We start from the raw sequence: 25751 nt of genomic DNA, 5'->3' as shown, positions 1-25751 counted from the left end.
TTCTAATTAGTCAAGAGTCGAGAGTGTAGTGTTGGAAAAGCACGGCAGGTCAGACAGCATCCAAGGACCAGGAGAGTCGACATTTCGGGCATAAGCCCTTCATTCCTGATGAAGGGCTCATGCCCGAAACGTCTATTCTCCTGCTCCTTGGATGCTGCCTGCTGTACTTTTCCAGCACTATGCTCTCGATTCTGATCTCCAGCATCTGCAGTCCTCATTTTCTCCATTCTACTGTTGGTCAGGCGGAGTGTTCTTAACTGGTTGCAGTGTTAACTGGAAAATCCCTCTCAAAGGAGAGGATAGCAGCTGAGTACGTCTACTGATGATTTATGACAAGTTGTTAGTTGTAGGATGTAAAGGAGGGAGCTGGTTCCCTCCCTATCAGCTGAAGTTAAATGGGAGATGGTATGGTGAAGAGGGAGTCTGCAATGGGAGAGAGGGGGAAGTATTGGGTGGCAGGGAATTTGTGTTGGGCATTTGAGAGATTTGGAGCTTGCACAGGCGCAGCTTGGCCTACATCTGTCGCACTAGCAACTATTCTGCGCATGCATAATGCAAGTATTTCATAGATTGCAGCAGACTGGGTCTGTAATTCTTATTTTGATCCAAATGGATAGCTTAGTTACTGGCATTCTGAAAAACCAGCGAATCAAGTGAACCTCTTCAGTTGGAAACAGTAACAGTAATAGCTGTTGGCATTTCTAGAATTTTCAGCAGTGTATGCTATTTAGTTTTCATTAAGTTACTGACTTCTTGTGTAGCTGATAAATTAGACTTGTGATTCTCTAAAGATGAAAAGGTTGGATCATAACACTGTGTTCCAGTGCTGATGTAAAGTTTCAACAGGGAATGTGCTAGTTCATTCTTAGGTAATGCCTCACTGGGGTAGCAAGCTGGAAACCAAACCTTCCTGTTCCCAGAGTTGTCACAAAATTGGGCAGAATTTCTCCAATTTCTTCCAGACCCAGGTTGACAGAAAGCAATGACCAGGTTTCTGTACTTAACATGGATGACTATTTTATTGCAAATAGATTCTAGCTACATATAAACAATTATGAACCATTGAATTGTAGCTCCACCAGTTAAAATTCTCATCTCTTTATAAGCTCCCTCTCTTCATGCACATATATGGAAAAACATGGTTATTATCAGCAAAAGGAAAGACTGGGAAGTCAGTTCAGTGGTTTATGTCCGTAGAGTTTGCTGAGATGATTTCACTTGTATCCTTTATCACTTGCTGCACTTTCATACTAATATTTTGTTATTTATGTATGAGGACACCCAGAGCGCTGTGTAGCATATCCACTGTTCAAGGTGAATGACCTAATGGGATGATTGTACTGCTTTGTTTTCTTATCATGTAATTTGAGTTGCCTATTAAGTAATTCCCATCAGTGAAAAACTTGAATGTCTTGCAAGATGGCATTTACATGCATTTGGAGAGGCAAGGACTGATTAGGAATTGTCAGCATGGTTTTGTGAGAGGAAATGTTGTCTCACCAACTTGATTGAGTTTTTTGGGGAAGTAACCAAAAAGGTTGAGGGAAGGCAATAGACATTATTTATATCGACTTTAGTGAAGCCTTGATAAGGTTCCGCATGATAGATTAATTAATAAAGTTTGATCCCATGAGATTCAGGGTAGGTTTGCCAGTTGGATACCAAATTGGCTTGACAGTAAGAGGCAGAGGGTAGTGGCGGAGGTTGATTTTGGGCTCTCGACCTGTGACCAGTGGTATTCCACAGGCTGGGTCCACTTTTGTTTGTCATTTATAGAAATGACTTGGTTGAGAATATAGGAGACGTGGTCAGTAAGCTTGCGAATAACACCAAAATTGGTAGTCTAGTGGATGGTGAAGAAGGTTATCGAAGGTTACAAAGAGATCTTGAATAATTGGGTCAGTGGGCTGAGGAGTGGCAGATGGAGTTTAATTTGAATAAATGCAAGGTATTGCATCTTGGTAAAACAAACAAGGGCAGGACTTATACTATTAAAGATATGGCCCTGGGTATTGTTGTAGAACAAAGGGACCTTCAAGTTCAAGTACATAATTTTTTGAAATTTGCATCACAGGCAGTCAGGGTGGTTACGAAGGTGTTTAGCACGCTTGCCTTCATTGCTCCGAACTTTGAGTATAGGAGTTGGAACATCATGTTGAGGTCATACAGGACATTGGTGAGGCCTCTTCTGGAGTACATTGTGCAGTTCTGGGTCACCCTGCTAGGAAGGATATGATTAAAGTGGAAATGATTCAGAAAAGGTTTACCAGAATTTGCCAGGAGTGGAAGATTTGAGTTATAAAAATTAGATGGATAGGCTCGGACGTCTTCAACCAGGGTGTAGGAGGTTGAGGGATGACATAAACCACATGGTTTTATAAACCGCATGGTTTAGAAAATCATCTAGGGCATAGATAATGTGAATAGCAAAGGTCTTTTCCCGAGGATGGTAAAGGTCAAAACCAGGGGGCAAAATTTCAAGGTGGGGGGTGTGTTTTTCAAAACGACATGAAGCAACTTTTTTATGCAGAGTGTGACACATACAATTACAGCATTTAAAAGACATTTGGATGAGTACATGAATAGGAAAGATTTGGAGGGTTATGGGCCAAACACAGGCAAGTGGGTCTAGTTTAATTGGGAATATGGTCTGCATGGACTAGTTGGACAGAGGGGTCTGTTTCCAAGATGTGTGACTCAATTTCAACACTTGCATGGCATTTAACAGAATACAACTTTTCCTCTAGCACATCAGAAGTGAAACCAAAAGTGAATTGGAGCGGCTATTAAAGATTAATGAAGATCACACAGCTTATCTTGCCAATGATGAAGTCACGACAGTTCGTAAAAATCTGGAAGCCAAAAGTGTAGATGTGGACACCATTCTGGTAAATGAGAATCAACAAATTTTTCACTTAGTTTCCATATCAAACCAATTATGCATGAACTAATGTGGTTTATTATTTGTTTCATTCAATACCACTTATTTAAATATTATTAGTTATCTTGAAGGTAAGGTATTTTGACCAATTGGACAATTTGAAAGAGCATGTACTTTAGCTTGAAGTTTTGCTTATGATTTGTACTTGCTGAGTGGAAATCTTCCTTTTAGTAACCAGATGTGATAGAATAATTCCAATTAAACAATTATAGAATAATTCCAATTAAACAATGTTTGCAATGTAGTTGAACTTTTATTACAGTTCTTGAAGAACCTCATTTTCTTGTGCAGAATGTTACTGATCTCAAAAAATACCTCCTGTTTTTATTTTTTTCTAGATCAAAGATACTTGGCATCAAGTTTACCGAAAACACTTCTTGAAGAAGTCATTGCATCATTGTAATCTTTGTAGAAGAGGTTTCCACTATTACCAAAGGCATTTTGTTGACTCTGAGGTATGAAAAAGATAACACAAAGAAAATATGAATATCTTCCAAACCGTTTTATTGAAGGCAACCAAAAGTTGGAAGCAATTTGCAATTATGGTTCTGAAGTCTTAACTTTTTTTTTGGCGTTCAGTACTCTATAAACTGCAGTCTTATGCTGTCAGGCTGAGATCAGCAACATTTAAGATTCTGCATATTGAAGAACTATTGGAATAAATGCATTTTACTGGCACCGACTTGTTAAAATACCTTTATATTGTTTTATATTATGAATGGTCCTAGTCTTTGCTGTCAGAAGCTAACTGTGGTGTCACTCACAGTAACATATGCTGTGACTGAATGTAGGATGAATGTGTCCCTTGCAGTTGGCAACAGAAGGTGTGGCCTTTCATTTTTCTCTAAATTCTCATTGTCTCATTTTATGTTGCCTCATGGATGATGTTTGTCAAAATAACCACGACAGCTGATCCAAGTCCAGCAGCAAGCATGGCAGAGTACAGTAGCAAAAGCAAACATGAAAGCTTGGCAATGCTAGATGGCATCGTTTTTTTAAAATTACTGTGTATTATGGGACTTGAAGACATTTACCGTTCGATATTTTTTGAAGACTTCAGAAGTATAATATCTCAGAAGATTGTTCTAATTAAAACTGCTGCATTCCATTTGAAGGCAGAACTGACTAAATACTTGAAATCTATTAATGGTCTTTAAAGTTTCTGCTCTGGTGAAGCATGTTTCAAAAGGTAACACTATGATATAGGCAGTTTTAGACCAGCACTTAAGTTGAAGTTAGAATTTGCACAAATCTGAATTTGTGCAACCAATATATGTTGGAGAATTCAATTTGTTCATTTTTCTTCAGGTATCTCTATGTATTTTTCTCTAATTTATTACTGCACATTGTCTTTTTATTGGCGGTCTTCATTTAAATTTTCCTTGAACGGATGAGGTTCATCTTCCTGAGTGGGACCCTTTGGTTCCGATATATAGTTTTAATCTACTAACAAAGAGGTGCTACAAAACAACATTAACTACTCTCAAATTCACACTGAGCAAGCAACCTTGGTTTCAGAAATTGGCGTGGGAAATGGAAAATTTTCTGCTGGTGCAAAAAGCATTTATTGTATGATGTTAGAGCAGAGTAGCTCAACTTTGACTTTGCATTGGCAATGTTATGCTGAACCTGCTTGCTACTTGACTCACTGCCAAAAGCGGAAACACTTTCTTTCGCCACTACTAAAATCCATGGCTATAATCACAAAACTTGCGGTGAAAATGTAGGTAAATTAAGGATTGTCATATTATCTGACTTGTTCCCCTTGCCTGCCTCCATAGCTGGATTGCAATAATGTTATCCTGTTCTGGCGTATTCAACGAATGCTAGCTATTACAGCCAACACACTCCGCCAACAGCTAACAAATACTGAAGGTAAGTTAAGATCCTGTTAATGATGAAATATGCATCAGCAACAACAGTCTGTGTATTTATATTGCACCTTTTAATGTATTAAAATGGCACTTTACAAGAGTGTTTAAAAAAACAAAGTTTGATGCCAAGTCAAATAAGGAGACATTCAGGCAGATAAATATGTTGAAGGAAAAAAATTGGCAAGACAGTGAATTAGGAAGAAAATTCTGGAGTATAGTTAACTGCATGCACATCTGTTAGTAGTGGCACAATTAAAATCTGGGATGCTTCAGAGGTTAGAATAGAGGAACATAGATGCTTTGGAGGATTGTGGGGCTGGAGGAAATCACAGAGATAAGGATAGTCAAAGCTGTGAAATGATTATAAAGCATAAGTGAGAATTTTAAAATAGAGGCATTGTTTAACTGGGTTCCAGTATAGTATTTATTTTAAAGAGGTGCTAGGTGACTTGATGTGGCTAAAACCACAGATAGCAGAGTTTTGGATGACCTCCAGTTTAGAAGGGCAGAACGTGGGAAGTTGGCCATTGGCACACTGGAACAGTCATGTAGACGTAACAAAGGCATAATTGAGATATCTAGCATTAGATGAGACAAAGTCCGGCAATGTTATCGAGTGGAAATGGACAGTCTTTGTGACGGTATAAATATGTGGTCATATATGAAGCAAACTTACAAACAACATTCAGCCTAAGATATTTCGAGAGAGACGGATGATTTGGATAGCTCAGGAATAGTTTTATCTAGACACTGAAGGCAGTGGCTTTGACCTTACAAATTTTTCAGTGATGGAAATTTTGATCATCTAGTATGAGATGTTGGGAAAGCAAACCAATAATTTAGAGTCATTGAGAGGAATCGAGACCAGTGGTGGCGATGTGGAGGTGAACCTTGTCAGCATATATGAGAACTTTGATGCTGTATTTTCAAGTTACGTTACTGAGGGGCATGTGGAGATTATCAGTAGCAACAAGTGCAACCTTTGATGATACCAAAGTTAATGTTGTGAGACCTGGATGATTCTTTGCTCATGATTATATAGAAACACTTGGAGCCAGATGAATGAAGCTTCCCCACATTGAATGTCATTGGAAATCTTCAAATGAGAGTGGTCTGGTCAACTGTGTTGGATGTATGCAGTCAGGTTCAGAAGAACAAAGTGGGATAATTTATTCTTGTCATAGTCACATAGAATGCCATTTGAGTCTTTAATGTTAGCTATTTTAGCATTGTGGCCATGACAGAAACATGATTGAAGGGACTTGCGCTTTGGGAGGTAAAAATGTATTCAAGGTCTTCAGAAAGGAAAGCTTGGAGATTGGTTGGTGTTTTAAGGAGTGGAGTGATAGCACATTTATAACAGAGTGGAGTATCTGAGGAGAGAGGGACATTAACAATAACAGCCAACAGGGGAGCCAGGAAAAATAAATCACAACTATGCTCCAGATCTATGAAAAATACAACTAATATGGAATTTACATCTAAATAAACTGAGAATCTGAAATAAAAAGGTGAATTATTCACTTGTTACCGCTTGTAGATGAGCAGAGATTATACAATGAAGTTGGTACCGAGTTTGTCATATTTTTGTGAAGTGTTCCAACTTTCAAATTGGATACCAATTATTTTTTGTTGTGGTAACATGAATTTGTGAACACAGTTAGATATCTCTTGCATAAATGTTCACCCAAGATTATAAGTAATTTATGTGTTCCATCTTAAAAGTAGCGGTGGAAAGTAATTGGGGTTGGTTTCTATGCTGTCTTTGAAATGTGGACCCTTGGATAGGTTTTGACATATTAATTTTCTGACTTTAACCACATGAAATCTGAGAGAAAGTGAGAACTGCAGATGCTGGAGAACAGGGTTGAAAAGGGTGTTGCTGGAAGAAAAAGCAGCAGGTCAGGCAGCATCCGAGGAGCAGGAGAGTTGACACCTGAAACATCAACTCTCCTGCTCCTTGGATGCTGCCTGATCTGCTGTGCTTTTCCTGCACTACACTTTTCCACATGAAATCTGTATTAGTTTATCAAGTTGTTATCGCTGTGAATTTCATTTTTGCATTTTGTCAGTGTGACGTTGTATGAGGCAGTGAACAGAATTATAAGAAAATGCTGTTGGAGGTGTCACTAGAGTTCTTCTGTATCAACTTCACCCTCTCTGCTGTCAGGAGTTATGTCTTAGCATAGACTCAATGTTGGTACTATGTTAATTCATATTTTAAAAATGAACTGCCCAACAAAAGCTTTCATCTGCCACTCATCTGTTGTCTGTATCTTACAGTGGCTCTGACAGGTTTTCTTCCTTTCTCATTGTAATTTTGTGACATGTTGCTAATGATACATTATAGAAAACCATAATCCAGCAAAAGTATTGTGCACCACTGATTTTCACTGTGTAAAATATGTAATAGTTTTTGATAAATCTTTTTTAAAGTGAAAGATGATTACCTACTTATATTTGTCATACAGTAAGGAATAGCCAATTTAATTCTCTCAAAACTGGCAGATATCAGTGATAAGTTAAGTACCTGCAGATATATATTGCTCATTACCGAGCCGGCAGCATGGAGCCCATATCTAAAACTGACTCAAAGTAATTCATTGCTGTCGCAACAGCAACAGTTTAATAGACATGATGTTTCGCACTTAATTCTTTGAAAATCACCATTTGTCAAGATCTTAAAATCTAAATAGCTATGCTTTCCACCATTATTAGTGAGACGTCTTGAAAAGAATGTAAAGGAAGTATTGGAGGACTTTGCTGAAGATGATGCTAAAAAGGTTCAGCTGCTAACAGGAAGGAGAGTTCAACTAGCAGAAGATCTCAGTGAGTAATAATTTTTACTTGTGCTGTCTAACTACATTGTTGCATTACGTCGATATGATTTCCAAGTGAATGCGATATTTCACTAACCTGATTCAGATCTCGCTAAAACATGAACATTGATACCAACGTGCTTTTGATTTTCCTGAATGCTCATTATAAAGGCAAGAGTCAGGTTTGACTAGCAGTGTGGATAGACACTTTAGATTGAAGTAAAGAGTTTTCAGTTTGCAGTAGCTATTTTGTGAGAGCACACGTGTTGCTTTTTTTATAGGCATGAATTTGCATTTTTGAGTATAAGCCATAATCAAATCAGATATATTTGTTAGGAAGGAATTGTATATAGGTAATAATATGAGCTTGCATTTTAATTTAGTTTTATTTCAATTACTTACAGCTGTTCATTGAGTTATAAATGTTACTTTGTTTAATGATTGACACATTTTTTTATAAAATAATCTACTTTATTCATGTCTATAAATAACATATATTTACTATTTTTGTTTTAATAAAACAATGTATGTATAAAATGTCCACAGCTGTCCTTGTATTCACCCAGATACTTTCTTTGTATGAAATGGTAGCCTGTTTTACTACTGCAGAGTGATGAATTATGGCTGTCGTTAGTCTTGCTGTATCATTTTCACTCACCGTAGGTACAAGATGATAAAGGGAAATAAGGGTGAATAAGGCAAGCAACTGTGTATCCTTAACTAATCAGATTGAAAATTATTAGTATAAAGACTGAGAAGGAAGTGAGGTTTAGTAGATGAATTAAATGGCAAATAAGTTGCAGAAAGAGGCATGAACCAAAGATAAGAAAGCTTTAATTAAGAAAAGGAAAGAAGCTTAAAGAAAATGCATTATTTATAATTTTATATTATTAAAATCTCCAAAAACAACTGAAACCAGAAAAAATGTTCCTACATACTTTCTGAAATTAATTTTGAGTGTCCAGTTAAGTTCATATATACTAATTAATGCTTACCACAATGCTAACAGAATCTCTTCACAGCTGCTTTGTTTAATCCAGAGCTGACCAACAGAGAAAAGGTAAGAGTATCTCAACTTGACATTGAAGCACATTTCACCAAGTTTGGCATCTAGGAGCCCAAGCAAATTTGGTGTCAGTCAAAGTCAGTGGAAAAGTCTCTGCTGTTTGGAGTCAGACCTTGCACGAAGGAAGGCGGTTGTGGTTATTACAAGTCAGTCATTTCTGCAGGGGTTTCACAGAATACTTTCTAATCAATCTATTCAATGATGTTAGTACACACTTCTGGAGCAGGTGGGACTTGAACCTGGATCTCCTGGCTCAGAGGTAGGGACAGTTCCATAGGATAGTGTCTTAGGTTCAAGCATCTTCAGTTGCTTCACTAATGTCCTTCCCTTCATCATAACATCAGAAGTGAAGATGTTTGCTGCTGATTGCATTATGTCCAGCACCATTGTTAACTCCTTAGATACTGAAGCAGTCCTTGTCCAAATGCGGCAGGACCTGGATATCATCCAGGCTTCAGCTGATGGGTATCATTTGAGCTACAGAAATGCCAAGCAATGACCATTTCCAACAATAGAGCATTTAACCATCGCCACTTGACATCCAATGAAATTGCTCTCATTGAGTCCCCCATGTCAACATTCTAGGGGTTACAGTTGACCAGATACTGGACTGCAATCGCTGTTTGAAATATGTGGTTACAAGAGAAGGTCAGACGCTAGGAATCTTGCAGTGAGCTAATTCACCACCTGAGCAGCTCCAACAACACTTGGAAGCTTATATCCTCCAAGACAAAGCAGGCTACTTAATTGGCAACACATTCACAAACATTCTTCCCTCCTCTACTGGCACTTAGTTGTAGCAGGTACACTGCAGAAATTCACTAAACCTTTTCAACAAAATGTTCCAAACCATTTAGAGCAACAACAGCAGCAGAATCCCTGCAACACTGCCAGCTATAAGTTCCCTCCAAGCCACTTGCCATCCTGACATGGAAATATATTGCTTTATTTTAAGTGTGACTGGATCAAAATCCAGGGCCAAAACTTGAGGGCAATTAGAGATGGGCAGAAAGTGCTGACCCAGCCAGCGATACTTACATCCTGTGAATGAAGTAAAATTATACAAACTTTAAATATTTACAAAAGAGTTGCCTTGTGTCACTTTAGACTAATTCAAATTTGTGGTGAACTTTGATCATTTCTAACACGTGTCTACAACAGTTTCACATTTGAAAATTTATTTAAGTGATGACCCAGACAGTAGAATATTGTTGCGTGAAGCATCTTGGACAGCAACCTTTAGTTCTCTGTGTTCAACTGTTTTATTTTTCTGGCCTTGCTTGAAATTAAGTAGTGCCTGAGCATAAATAATAGCTGATGTTAGTAGGCATGTTGACAGCAAATTATGGGACAATGTTTAAATATAGCTTTCAACTGAAATTTTTAGATGGTGTTTCATTGAAATAATAATTAAACAGCATTCTTATATATCAAGGTAGTTCGTGGTAAGCATATGATATTCAGAATTCCTACAACTAGCCTTTATGCTGTTAAGGATGAAGAAAGCAATCTGCAGTTCTGTCTCTGATCAATAAGTGGCAGTATTTACTATAACTAAAATAGTAGTCAACTGTCATAAAGTGCATCGAACATGCATTTTTCAGGCATGATACCGAACATGTTTTGCTTTTGTTGCGAAGGAAGATGCTAATATCCTGAATAACTTTAATTGATATTTATGAAAATGCAACTATAGCTTAGCTGAATACTTTAACTTGTTTGGTTATTGTCACTGAAGTAATTGAACTGGCCAATTATTAGAACAATTCTTCAGGCATCTGTTAATTGCAGTTTTCAAGCACCACCCAGTTTTTGCTGATCCCTACCAGTTCCTGGTTAAGCGGTGCTTTTTTTTTCAAATTCCATTCCTGTTTTCAAATTACTATATTACCTTGTCCTTCCCATCTCTGTCATTTACCAGGATATCTAAACTCTTTCAATTCTGGCCTTGTGAACATTCCAGTTTAAACAACTTAACAATTGGTGGCTGTTTTTAGCAGCCAAGAAGAGCTTACGCTCTGAAATTCCCCACCAGCGCCCCACACAGGCGTGTACTAACACCTAGTTATAGAGTTAAAGCGCACAGAAACACACCCCTCAATCCGTGCTGACCAGATATCCTAAATTAATCTAGTCGCACTTGTTAGCATTTGGCCCCTATTCCTGTCAACTCTTTCATATAGCCAGATATCTGTGGGGATATATTGGGGGATACTTGTGCCACGTATACACACCCTCACACAGGCGCACCAATATACATCAACACATACATTCACCTTGACACACACATCCTGACATAAACCAACACACATATACACCAACATAGTTATACAACAACCGACCCTGCACATCGACACGTACATATGTACACAACGACTCACGCAACATGGGCCAAAAAACATACCAACATACTCTCACTCGGACACCTTGACTCTGTCAATGCACACCCCGACTTCCTCTCAACGCACACCCCGACTCTCTCTCTCAACGCACACCCTGACACACCCTCTCTCAATGTACGCCCCGACTCTCTCTCTCTCTCTCTCTCTCTCTCTCTCTCTCTCTCTCTCTCTCTCTCTCTCTCAATGCACACCCAAACACACACTCTCTCAATGCATACCCCAACACACACACACACTCTCAACGCACATTCCGACTCTCTCTCTCAATGCATGCCCCTACTCTCTCTCTCAATGCATGCCCTGACACACACACTCTCAATGCACACCCCAACACTCTCTCTCTCCATGCAGACCCTGACACACACACACACACACACACACACTCTCAACGCACATTCCAACTCTCTCTCTCAATGCAGACCCCAACTCTCTCTCTCAATGCACGCCCTGACACTCTCTCAATGCACGCCCTGAAACACACACACACTCTCTCAGTGCACACCCTGATACACACACTCTCAATGCACACCCTGACACACACACACACACACTCAATGCACACCCAACTCTCTCTCTCTGTCTCTCTCCATGCACACCAGAATACACACACACACTCTCTCAATGCATACCCTGACACACACACACACACTCAATGCACATTCTGACTCTCTCTCTCAATGCACACCCCAACACAATCACTCCCTCTCTCAACACACACCCCGACAAACTCTCTCTCTCAATGCACACCCCGACTCTCTCTTTCTCCATGCATACCCTGACACACTTGCACAAACACACATGTACACGAACACTGACACACTCACACCAACTCTCTTTTAGCCTGACATGCACGCACTCACTAGCGCACATGCGCATGCATGCTGAGACACACCCACACAATGAACACACATGCGTTAACACGCATTCGCCTCCTCCCCACCGAAGGCTGCGTTTCCTGCCCAGTCTCCACATTGGTATCTCCTCTGGGATGGATAGGATTTGGCATGAAAGGGGAGAAATCCCATTGTTGTAATCCACATTGTTACAATTTACATTGATTTGACTAGAAAGGAATTTCTGCTGAAAGTATTTAAACAGTTTAGAGATAAATTAGTAAGCAGAACCTTGGGTGGTATTAGATAAATGAAGTCAAGGATTTAAATGTGTAGCTCAAAGATTGGTGGGGAAGGAATGGGTTTCAGTTCATGTGGCACTGGCATCAGTACTGGGTTTGAAAGGGGCTATTCCAATAGAACAGGCTTTAAACTAATTGGAGGAGAGGATGGTTTTTGAGCAAGGAATGAAGACTTACAAAGGAAAAGCATATTGGCAGCATTACGGGGCAGCTATTTATATAATAACACCCAGAGTGGGACTGGAGGGCCAAGGTGTTTCAAACATAGAAAAACAGAAAATAGGGTCAAACGGGCAGAAAATGGTTTAAAAAAAGACAAAATTAATGAATCTCCACATAAATGGACATAATAAGTGAATCACTAGAACAAATATAAATTAATGGGAGTAATCTTATAGCCATTCCAGAGACATGGTTACAAAAAGACAACACAGAAGTAAATGTAAAGACATGTGAATTTTCAAAAGGAATAAGTGGTGAGATAGCTTTCATTACCTCAGCTAGCAAACAATGATTTTGGATCGGAAGATGTAGAATCTATATGGGCGAGGGTAAGAAATGACATGGGGAGGGTGACATTGAGGGGAATAATCCATGGATCCCCTAACAATAACTAGACCATAAGACAGAGAATGAATCGGGAGAGAATGAGGGCATGTAAAAAAGGCAACGTTAATTGTGGATGATTTTAATCTTCATTTAGATGGGGGAATGAAGTTGGTAAGTGGAGTCACAGGAGAGACCTCGTGTTTGATGAGGTTTCCTTGAACAATATGTTTTGGATCCAACCAGAGATTAGGCTGTTTTGGATTTGGTAATGTGTAATAAGGCAAGTTTACTAAATTATCTCCGAATAAAGATCCCATAGGAAACTGTGACCATAACATGAAAAATATTAGCATTAATCTGAGAGTGAGAAACTTGGGTTGGAAATGACCTGATTGAACTTAAGCATGGGTGATTACAAAGGAATGAAGGCAAAATTGGCTGGAGTACACGCAGAAATGAAGTTAGATGTAAAGATGGTTGATGCACAATGGTAGATAGGAAATAACTTATGACTGACAGCAAGGGTATATTCCAGTAAGGGGGTAGGTGCCTCAACAGGGGATAAATCAACTATGGTTAACCAAGGTAATTAAGGATTTATCAAGTCAAAAAGAAAGAGAAGCATACAATGTGGCAAAAAAATAGTCACAATACAGAATTGGGAAAGTTTTTAAAAAACCAATAAAAGTTTACCTAAGCAAGGGAGAGAAAATAAACTTTGAGGGTTAGTTTGCAAGTAATATCAAAATCGAAAGTGAGAGCTTTTTAAATTTATAAAATGGAAGACAGAGGCTAAAGTGAACATAGGCCCTTTAGAAAGGGGGCTGGGGAAATACTGGGCTTCCAGGAAATGACATGAAAGCCAAGTAATACTTTGCATCTAAATATCTACTTCAATATCACTTATGTGGCTTGTTGTCAAATTTTATTTGATAGGACTGTTGGTGAGTGCTTAGGGATATTTTACTAAGTCATTTAGAGGCACTTAGTAACTACAAATTGTTGTTACTGTAGCTAAGTTCTGTTATCTAGAGCATCAGTAAGATTGGTTCAGGGCACCTTTTCTGGCTGTGATGGCAAACAACTGAGCCTTTCCACGCTGGTTAGAGCAACACTCCACTGGGTTTTGTTGACAGGTAATAAATTTTGTTCCTAACTGTCAGCAAACTAAGATTACCAAACAGCGATAGTATGATAAATCCCTTCAATTATTTCTCTGCTGTAGAATTAAAAAGAAACTATTTCATGGCTCTGGTAACAATGGTTTAAAAGTCTGATAATAGTCCTTGAAGATTATGTTACTTCTATGAACTTATCCATTGCTCTGCATTCCTTTATTAAGCCATAAGTCTATAAGATATAGGAGCAGAATTAGTCCATTTGACCCGTCTGGTGTGCCATTCAGTCATGGCTATGTTTCTCAACCCCATTCTCCTGCCTTTTCCCTGTAACCCTTGGGCCCCTTACCAGTCAAGGACCTATCTAGGTCTGTTTTAAATGCACTGAATGACTTAGCCTCCACAGCCCTTTGCAGTAACGAGTTCCACAGATTAAATACCCTCTGGCTGAATTAGTTCCTTCTGATCTTAATTGCAATCGCTCATTCCTTCACTCTGAGGCTGTGCCCTCAGGTCCTAGTCTCTCCTACTAGCAGAAACATCTTCTCCGCATCCCTTCTTTCCAGACCGATCAACCAGATACCCCCTCATCCTTCTGAACTCCACCAATACAGAATCAAAGTCCTCAACCACTTCTCATATGCCAAGCCCTTCATCACCAGATTCATTCTTGTAAATCTTGTCTGGACCCCCTCTAAAACCATCACATCCTCCCTTAAACATGGGGCCAAAACTGCTCACAATATTCCAAATGTGGTCTGACCAACATTTCTGCTGTTGTGTTCTAGCCCCCTTTTACATGAATGCTAACATTGCCAACTGCCAACTGAACCTGCATGTTAAACATCAGAGAATCCTGAACTCGGACTCCATAGTCCCTTTGTGCTTCAAATTTCCAAAACCTTTTCCCATTTAGAAAATACTCTAGGCGTCTATTCTTCCTACCCAAAGTGCATAACCTTATACTTCATTACATTGTATTCCATCTGTCACTTCTTTGCCCACTTTCCCAGCCTACAATTTTCCTGCTCCCTCAAGATTACCTATTTTATCACCTATCTCTGTATCATGTGCAAGCGATGCCCTCTATTCCTTTGTCCAAATCATTAATTTTTAAAGTCAATGGTTATGGTCCCAACACAAACCCCATGCAGAGTTTCACTAATCACCAGCTGTCACCCTGAAAAAGACCCTTTGATCCCCATTCTCTCCATGCCAGTACCTTGTTCCAAAAAGCAGAGGCTGTTATCTGATTTAACAGTCTCCTATGTGGCCCCTTGTCAAGGCCCTTCTCGAAATCCAAATAGATCTCACATATAGGCTCTCCTTTGTCTCAACTGCTTAATGCTGCCTCAAAGAATTTTAGCAGATTTATTGGGCAACTTCTCCTCTTGATAAAGCCATGCTGTTTCAGCCTTATTAGATTGGGTTAGATTACTTACAATATGGAAACAGGCCTTTCGGCCCAACAAATCCACACCGACCCACCGATGTGCAACCCACCCAGACCCATTCCCCTACATTACCCTTTCACCTAACACTACGGGCAATTTAGCATGGCCAATTCACCTTACCTGCACATTTTTGGACTGTGGGAGGAAACCCACGCAGACACGGGGAGAATGTGCCAACTCCATACAGACGCCTGAGGCGGGAATTGAACCTGGGTCTCTGGCGCTGTGAGGCAGCAGTGCTAACCACTGTGCTGCCCACAACCCGTGACTCTTCCAAATACTCCACAAATGCATCCTTAACAATAAATTCTAAAGTCTGATCAATGACTGAGGTCAGACTAACCAGCCTACAGTTTTCTGTCTTCTCCCTTCATAAGCAGGGATGTTACATTAGCCATTTTCCAGTCCTCTAGCACACTTCCTGACTCCATTATTTGCTGAAAGATTGCCAACAAAGTCTCTACGATCTCCTCAGCAAGCTCATTTAAAATTCTGCTGTGTAGTCCATCAAGTCTGAATGATTAGACCTTTCTGCTTCACCAGCACTTTCTCCTCCGAGATGGTCACTGCACTCACCTCTGTCCCCTGACTCTGCTGAAGTTCAAGTACAAAGTTAAAAATCACACAACACCAGGTTATAGTCCAACAGGTTTAATTGGAAGCACGCTAGCTTTCGGAGCGATGCTCCTTCATCAGGTGATTGTGGAGGGCTCGATCGTAACACAGAATTTATGGCAAAAATTTGCAGTGTGATGTAACTGAAATTATACATTGAAGAATTGATTGTCTGTTAAGCCTTTCATCTGTTAGAATATAGTGATAGTTTCACTTCTTTCATGTGTAAATCACAAAACCCTTTTTTTTTAAAAGTTGCATTCTCGGGTTAGCTGTTAACATTGGTGATAGCTAGACAATATGTTGAAGGTGCTAGCCCCCTGTGTTCTCTGTCTATGACCCGATGTTTAGATTGATTCCAATCTAAAAAGTGAGATAACAGAGTTTTACATAAATTCATGCAGTTTTTGAGCTCAGAGTTCTACATGAATGTATGCAGTTTTTGAGCAAAGTGCAACGTAACTCTGCAAGTACAAATAAATTCACCACACAAAATATATGTGTGCATGTGGGTCTTTGTCTGTGTGTGTGTCTGTCTGGTGTGAGAGTGTGTGAGAGTGTGTCTTAAGTCTGTGAGGGGCTGCGTGTGTGGGACTGTGTGTGTCTGTAAGGGTGTGTGTGGGTGTCTGTGTGCGCGTCTGTGTTTACCTGTGTCCGTGTGTGTGTGTGTAGTGCAATGGTGATCACCTGTAATGTGACATGAACCCAAGGTCCCGGTTGAAGCCCTCCCTATGTGTACCGAACTTAGCTATCAGCCTCTGCTCGTCCACTTTCCTCTGCTGCCTGTCCCAAAGTCCACCTTGGAGGATGGTCACCCGAAGGTCCGAGGCTGAATGTCCTGGACCACTGAAGTGTTTTTCAACTGGGAGGGAACACTCCTGTCTGTTGATTGTTGTGCGGTGCCCATTCATCTGTTGTCGTAGCCTTTGCTCGGTTTCCCCAATGTACCATGCCTCCAGGCATCCTTGCCTGCAACATATAAGATAGACAATGTTGGCTGAGTCACATGAGTTTTTACCTCACATGAGTACCTGCCATGTACAAGGTGGGAGGTGTTCCCATGCGTAATGGTGGTATCTATGTCCACAATTTGACACGTCTTGCAGCGTCCACCGTGACAGGGTTGTATGGAGTTGTCCTGAGAGCCGGGCAGTTTGCTTCGAACAATGATCTGTTTGAGGTTTGGTGGTTGTTTAAAGGCAAGTCGTGGAGGTGTGGGGAAGGTCTTGGGAAGTTCAAGTATGCTGTATCATTTCCACAGTGAAGACTGATGCTAAGTACCTGTTCAATTCCTCCACAACTTCTTTAATCCCCATTACTACTTCTCCACTCTCCATTTCAAGTGGTCCAATGTCCACGCTTGCCGCTGTCTTAGATATTTGAAAAAAAACTTACAATCTTCTTTTATATTATTAGTTAGCTTACTTTTAGAGTTCATCCCTGCTCACACCCTTATTATTGCTCTTTTACTTCTCCTCTGCTGGTTTTTAAAGGCTTCCCAATTCTCTAGCTTCCCACTGATCTTGACCATATAGTATACTCTTTCTTTTACTTGTATGTTGTATTATTATATTGTATGTAATGTTTTTTTTCTTTCTTGGGATGAGTTTCTACTGTGCATCCTGAATTATTCCCAGAAACGCCTGCCTTTGCTCCACTGTCTTCCCTGCTAAGCTCCCCTTCCAGTCAACTCTGACCAGTTCCTCCCTCGTGTCTTTATAATTACCTTTACTCAATTGTGATATATCTGAACCCAGCTTCTCACTCTCAACTAAGGGTGAATTTATCATGTTTTGGTCATTTTCCCCTTGGGGTTCCGTCACCTTATGCTCCCTAATCAGGTTTGCCTCATTACACATTGCCAAATCCAAAATTGCCTGTTCCCTCATAGACATTGTACAATTTCCTTTTCTTGAGATTTACTACCAACCAAATTTTCCCTGTCTACCTGTGTATTCAAGTCCCTCTGGATTATTGTAATAGTGGCTTTCTTAATTGCCTTTTCTAACTCCTGATTTATTTTCTTCCTCACAGTGCTTGGAGTACATAACTCCCACCTGGGTCTTTTTCCCTTCATAGTTCCTGAACTCTACCCCCACAGATTCTGTGTTTTGTGGCTCTTTGTCACTTCTTACTGTCAACTTAATTTCATTTCTTACTACAAGGCAACTCCACCCCCTCTGCCTATCTGCCAGTCCTTTCAATAGGATGTACCCCTTGGAGAAAAGCAAATTACTGCGGATGCTGGAATCTGAAACCAAAGGGTAGTTAGACTCAAAACATCAGCTCATTTCTCTCCTTACAGATGCTGCCAGACTTGCTGAGATTTTCCATCATTTTCTCTTTTTTTGGTTGCACCCCTTGGATGTTTAGTTTCCAGCTCTAAGCCCCTTGTGGCCTCGTCTCTGTGATACCCACAATATCATATCTGCCAATTTCAAACTGCGCGACAACTTATTTATCTTCTGTCGTATCCTGTGCACATTTATATAAAACCTCAGTCCAACATTGACTGCCCCCTTTTCATTATTGTCCCCTCATCTGCTGTGCTTGAGGTTAGGTTCCTGATCTCTCTGTCCTTTTCAATCTTTAATAGCCTCTGACCCCAACCCTTTAAATTTTCCCATAGCTTTCCATATAGCTGAGCCCCCACCTTTGGTTTATGGCCCTAATTATGCAATTTGCCAGACTCTGGTCTCAGCATAATTCAGGTGTAGCCTGTGCCATTGAAATTTCTCCTTCCTTCCCCAGTACAGGCACCAATGCCCCATGAATCTTTGATTTAATTTCATGAATCGTTAATTTCATTGACGTGCCAATTTGCTCGTGGTTAAGGTAGTAATCTGGAAATTATTACCTTTTTGATTCTGCTTTTTAATGTGGCTCCAGCAGAGCCTCTTTCCTCTTTTTCTCTCTCTCTATACTGTGGTGTCTATGTGAACCATGACAACTGGATCTTCCCCTCCCACTCCACATTCCTCTACAGCCCAGATGAGATATCCTGAACCCAGGCATCAGGCGGGCAACATAGCTTTCGGGACTCTCGATCCTGGCCACAGAGAACAGTGTCTATTTCCCTATATATGCTAACATCAATTACAGCTACATTTCTCTTTTCTGCCCCACTTTTTAAATGGCTCCATATACCATGGTACTATGGTCAGTTTGCTCAACACCCAACAGCTCCAACTGTCATCCACACAGGGACCAGTAATCTCAAACTTGTTAGACAAGCTCAGGGGCTGAGGCTCCTTCAGCAGTACCTCCTGGATCTTCCTCTTGCCTCGCTTGTAGTCATGCCCTCCTGTTCCTGATCATTGACCAAATTCGAGCGAGTTAATCTAAGGAGTATGACTGCCTGCTGAAACACAGTTTCCAGGTAACTGTTCCCTCCCTGATGTGTCACAATGTTCAAAGCTCAGACTCCAACTCGTCACCTCGAAGCTGGCGTTCGTCAAACAACCAACACTTGCTGCAGATATGGTCACTATGAACCACAGTGAGGTCCATTGGCTCCCACATAATGCAGTTACAGCACATTGCTTGGCCCGACATCTCTATTTTAATTTCTTAGTCTTAATTAGATTTTTTAAAAATTGTACTAGTCGTTTAGTTTGTACCTTGTAAACGTTTCTCCTGTTTACCTTCAATCTGAAATTAACCTATAATAGATAGTCAATTTAGGAGCAATCACCAAGCAATGGACTTGTGGTTTACCTGCAGTGTTATTGTTCTGTATAGGGCCCCTGATCCTGGGCTTCAAAATATCCTGCTTTGAAGAGACTAACAAACTGAATGTCCATGCTGCCTCCAAATTCCTCTAGCTAATTACCAACAATTTGCACAGAAATAGTTCTGTAGACATCGATAAAAATAAACAAGCAATCTGTTAATTCTAGACACTGACTATGTCTCACTCCAGATGTGATCTCTCTTTCCTGACTGTGCAAAAATTACAATTGAATTGTAAGAACTTACATTTCTACTTTTAACCAGTCCTGGGCAAGTTATGTTAGCTATGAAGTCATGAAATGTTTGGCATAGTTTTCCAAAAACAGAGGAAAAACTTAATCAATTTAATATGCGCTTTAATTTTCTACCACAAGACCTGAGCACCTAATCTGCATTGGTGCCATGCAGTTTTGTGAAGGTGGTGCATTGTTTCAGATGCCATTCTAAGATGAATGTGTAAGATGATGGATGTTAAAATCCGTTTGCGTTATTTCAAAGAACATGGAGTCCTCCTGAAACAAAAACAGAATTTGCTGGAAAATCTCAACTGAGCTGGCAGCATCTATGGACACAAAGTAGAGTTAATTTTTATGGTCCAGTAACCCTTCTGCAGATATCCTCCTGGTATTGTAGTCAACATTATTCCCTCTGGGAACATCATCTAGAATTAACAGATTGCTTGTTTATTCTTATCGATGTCTATAGAACTATTTCTGTGTAACTGTGCAGCCACATTAGGGTGATTTAAACAATCCTTATATAAACAATCCTTATATAGGGTGATTTTGGGATAGTGTAGGGGGACAAGCTGAGAATAGTTCACACTGTTCTATGTTCTATTCTGTATATACTAAATATCCCCTTATATATCCACCACTACATTTCCATTAAAATCATACCCATATACTGCTTCCTTATACCAATGTATTTTAAAGCAGGAGAGACCTGACAATAGATTGCTTGCTTTCTCAGAGAATGATATGTTGCAAAGAAGGGTCCTTGTAGAAGAATTAATTTGGTTAAAAACAATGAATGAGGACATAAACAGAAACTTGTACTCGTGTTCTATTAAGCATAGAGCCTTGTAAAAGACTTTTCTAATTTAAGAAAGTTTAACAGGTTAGCATGTGTGAGCAGGTTCATTCCTATTTTGATTCTGCATTAATGTTACTGCAACTTGGCAACTTTGCTGCAACATGTCTCATTCAGTTGAGTTGTATGGAATAAGTTTTTTTTAAAAAAGAACAAAATTATACCCTCTATCTTATTAACTGAGGATTTGGGAGTGATACTGAAAGGAGAAACAAACCATATTTGCCTTGACGTCAGCTGTGTTATTGCTTTTCTAATCTTATCAACGAATGGAGAATAATTGTTTCTGCCCTGCTGAATGCGCCGTTGGTCTTATAATGACTGTCCTTTTTCATTGTTGATAATGATGGCATGTCTGGACTTGGTGGTTGCTATCCAAATAAAATACACAAGACATTCGACTGCACATCACTGAAGGAACAGTCAACTTGAACAGAGCATTGTTTTTGTTTTTGTGCTTCTGATAAAGAATCTACTATAGCCAATTAACATTGCTTGTTTTTTGTAAGGCGATGCTGCCTGAGGTAAACAGTACTTAATTATTTTACTTATTTTTAAAAACCCACCATACAACATCCTGTTTTAAAACCGACTGTTGAAATGAATGTTTCACAAAACTGCAATAAATACAGCCTGTGCTTATATCATTAAATAAAATCTTGATTTTTGAGCTTACGATTTAACATTAATTGATACTAGAGTCCTTGCTTTGCACTAAACAAAAATATATTTAAGTTAAAGAAATTATGTCAATAAGAGTGGCTGTTAAATACATTTTTCTTGCAACTTGGTTGGAACTAGTCAGATTTCTAGCACAAGATGGCAACCAAGCTTTCCTTTGTTGTAGGATTAGAGAGGTGCAGAGCAGCACGTCAGGCCTCCTACCTTTGTTTACTGTTTGTTTCACTGCATCACATAGGCAGCAATTGTTTTTATGTCGCTATTGTGTCCCTCACTGGGTGCTGTCTGACTGGGTATTTTAAGGAACATGACCAGACTTGTTCATTCTCTTTTTGTTTGACTTGAATTTCCATTGAAACTATTGGAAGTGTTTAGATTTCAAAGACTCTTGGCAACAGCTTTTGTTAATGATTTAAAGGAGTTGGTTTTTAACGAAAGGCTGCTCGTGTATGAAACCAGAATATAGTATGGTGGCAGTTATCTTCCACAATACTGAATTTTCTTTGTAACCCGTTAGCACGCCAATCTCCCACAGAAGGCAGGTTACAAAGAGCTGTTGTGCCAAAGAAAATTACGTATGTAGTTAAAATATTTTTTATTAATCAAGAATTGAATTCCAGCTTGTGTTCTTCAATACCAACAACATTAATGAGCTTGCAAAGGAATTGATGTAGTAAGCAAAATGTCCAAGACTCTACAATGTTTGCTAAAAAGATGTAGCAAATATTCTGAAACTTAATTTCTTCTTAGAAAATACTCTTATTATTGAATTATTGACATTAGGTTTTCTACTTCTTTGCTCCGACGTCTAACTCTACACCAATTCACTTTAACAAAAACAAAATTGCAGTCTGAGTACAGATTTGAAATCTTTGACATATAGAAACAAGTATATTGGAGTAAATTGGCAATTTTTCACTGACGATACAGGATTCACCTGGATTAAATCAGTTAAATACCAGTTTTCTCCAGAATATGACTACAAGAACTCTCCTCATGAAAAGATTATTAATTAAAAAGCATATTTTAAACATATTGATTCTTATTTATCAATAAGCAATAATTAGTCACAGGCCATTCAACAGTTCAGAACATCACAGTTAAATCTGATCATGTCCCCTCAGCACTGAATGCCAATGTGCACATGCTTTCCAGTAGGATTAGTATTTGTAGTAGAGGCCATGATAATTATTCCTCACTCAGCTGCAATTGTAATATCCCAGCTGTTGGTCAACTGAGACCTATTAACTCAACATGCCTCAAGTCAAAAAAAGTCTGATCTTTTGATCAATTTCATTTAATGCTGTGCTATGTAATTTCTTATCCAACCAGACCAATGAGCAAACATTGTGCACCTGTAATTGTGTCATACAAGTTATATTAATCAGTGTGAAACTCCTCATAAGTGATAAGTTAAATTGATGGATTACATTGTAAATCAGTAATGTGACTATTTTGTCCCAAGTGGAAATGGAGTCTGTATTCCAGAGAGAAAAAAAATGTGTAAAATAGCAAGAGGTGAAAATAGTGGCTAATGATTTTTTTTACTTTTGCAGTGATTTTATGATGCGAATATGCAAACAAAGTGGGAATGGATGACTATTTAGTTTAGAATGTTGTCAAAGGTGATGAGAATAACTATAAACCTAAACAATTAAATGTTCTCGTGCTTTTTAAGTTTCTCTGCTGCTGAGAGCAAAGAAATAACATTTGTAAAGCACAGCCTGCCACAAATGCATAGTTTAGATTGTAAAGATTTACATAGAATAGTGGAATAAAGCCATTTAAAAATTATTTTTAACTGCTGAGCTCTAAATTAATGATATTTGGATCCTCAGTTCATTTTTAGTACCTGCAGGTCCCTGGCTAGCTTGCTGATAATTTGGAATTAAATAAATATCAAGTTGATAGTCTTGGTTTCTTTATAAGAAATTGTTAAATCCACGTTCATGTTTACAGATGCCACTCTTCAAAGAGTGAAATTAAACAACATTTTGGGATGGAGAATTTTAAGCTATTCTATATCAAATCTACGAATGTATATGAATTAATTGTGCACAATTTAAAACTGCTTGGAGTACTTACCATCTTATGTGTTTTAAAACTAATCAAAAAGTAAGCAGTGGATACTTTAATTTCAACAGTAGGAGCTAGAAAATATTTTTCTGCAAATAGATCAGCTGCTAAGTAATAAGTGCTGTCTGGATTAAATTTAGAACTCTGAGCTTTATTTGAATAATGGATACTGAGCAACAATTTACAAGGTTAGTTTAATCATGGTGATTTGTTTATGGGATGCATTGCAAAAATGAATCTCAAGTGACATAGGAACCTCTGAGTTTGGAGCAGAAGTAGACCTCTCAGCCTCTCAAGTTTGTTGTGCTATTCAGTAAGATCATAGCTGATCTGACATCTCATTCCAGATAATCCCTGGTAAGTTTTCCTGCTTTTACTTATCAAGAGCATTAACAGAATCTTGGGAATACACTTTAACCTTGAATTCTCATTAAAGATGTACTTTGTGTCCTCTCACAATGAGCAGCTTCTCCTAAATGCGATAATGCATTGATGCTAGTGACACAAAGCTGAGTTATCTGGACAGCAGGGACAAGTCTTTGGGACTGATCTCAGCCACCTCCTTGGATTGTATAAAGTTTCATTCAAAATTAGATTGGATACATCAAATGATTATTCCCTGCACAAAAAAGGGCAAATTGCTCCAATGCTCTGTATGTGCTAAATCTTAACTCTGCAGAAGAGTAACCTGCTATCTTTGTACAATCAGTTAGTTGCAATTGATAAAGCACTACGTTTGAAATGAAACTTTTGTTTCTGAAAAAAAGTTGAAGAATCTTTGGCTGCCATAACTTTACACTTGGAAAAGACTGTTTCCCGATTTGCTCCTCACACCCTAATCACAATTAAAGCCTAAATTGTTTTGAGAATGACAAAAAATTACAGTGCTCAAAACAAAGATTCAGCCATGGAATTTTGTAAAATCCCCGATTCTCTCCAAAGGGGTCATCCCTAGGAATTTCTAAACTGTTTTACAGTTAACTTCAGAGTAGTTCTGAGCAAGTGCATCACAAAATAACAAACTATAACTTGGTTGGAGGTTGGTCTTATGTTCAAAGAGTAACTACGTATGGCAGCAGTCTTCTGTTTATGTTATGAAATGAAGAGTCGCTTTGACTAGAATCAAGGCCTAGTGTATGATTGTTATTTGGCAAATAATCCACCAATTACATAACCTTTCAATGGCTTATATACAAATTCCACATCTCTTAAACGTGATTTGCTTTGCTAACTATAAAATATTTTCTAAACTCCAACGTAAGTCCCATCTCTCTTGCCCTCTAAAACTACATCTCCTTTGCTGAAAACTTGCCCACACATAAATATCAATTTTAAACTGCACATCAATAAAACTTTTCAAAGTAATGTGGAAATCAGTCTCCTGTCATTAGTTTAATCAAATCATGAAACAACCATGGAAATATCTTGAGTTGTAGTAATCTTTTGTAATTTTACGAAAATAGTGTCTGTGTTGTAGTTCGAGAAAACACTTTTTTTTTGTAGATAAAGTGCTTCATGGCAGCTGACATCTTCAAAACACTCCGCTTCCGTCGCAGACAGTGGTTTATTCAGCTTAGGTTGCTGAAGATGAAGGATCTTATGCTGAAATCTTGAAGTAATTGATGAGGAGTCAGTGGTGGAATTGCAGGCGAGAAACAGAACATCACACAGCCAGGCTTGGTCTTTAGAACCCAGTCACATTATTTAAAGTCATGGATGGAAAGAAATGATGAATTGTTACATGACTAAAAGCCTATTTACTGACCATTAATCTGAATCTGGACTGCTGGCTTCCAAAGCTTTGATGCCTTTGGCCCTATGCATTACTTGTAACATTTTAGAAGATACATAGGATACCAGTGCAGTGATCAAATGACCTGACTTAATGTAAATTTTAAAACGTCAGCGTTCTGATAGTACAGGATCTTCTAACTTTAATTAACTCTAAAGAGTTGAGGAGCTCAGCTTAGCAATAGAATTAGAAATAACCAATGGAAAAGCGATCTGGCCAAATAAATAAAACAAAGAAACCCTAATATTTATGCAGTATGTTCTATCCAAGCACTGCAAAGTGTTTAATTGATTTTTGAAGCGGAGCAACTGTTATTTTGTAGGTGACTATTTTGTACCAACAGTTTTCTACAAAAAAAACAATGGAATAAATGGGCGCAGTTTATTAAGTTGATGGTGTCAGTTG

The 25751-nt window shown here is 38.9% G+C and overlaps 1 protein-coding gene across 7 annotated transcripts in view; it reads left to right on the top strand.

Annotated features, from left to right (window-relative positions):
* opa1 (OPA1 mitochondrial dynamin like GTPase) overlaps nt 1-25751 on the top strand; it is a 130048-nt gene that overhangs the window by 84649 nt on the left and 19648 nt on the right. For all 7 annotated transcript variants that reach the window (XM_072572547.1, XM_072572544.1, XM_072572543.1 and 4 more), the window contains 4 exons: nt 2748-2888; nt 3280-3396; nt 4723-4816; nt 7534-7644. In XM_072572547.1, the coding sequence (XP_072428648.1) occupies nt 2748-2888; nt 3280-3396; nt 4723-4816; nt 7534-7644 (463 nt within the window). The remainder of the gene's footprint in view (nt 1-2747; nt 2889-3279; nt 3397-4722; nt 4817-7533; nt 7645-25751) is intronic.

Source organism: Chiloscyllium punctatum, chromosome 6 (assembly GCF_047496795.1).
Source record: "Chiloscyllium punctatum isolate Juve2018m chromosome 6, sChiPun1.3, whole genome shotgun sequence".
NCBI lineage: Eukaryota > Metazoa > Chordata > Chondrichthyes > Orectolobiformes > Hemiscylliidae > Chiloscyllium > Chiloscyllium punctatum.
The sequence above is the reverse complement of the archived record's forward strand: the minus strand, read 5'-3'. Positions and strand labels throughout refer to the sequence as shown.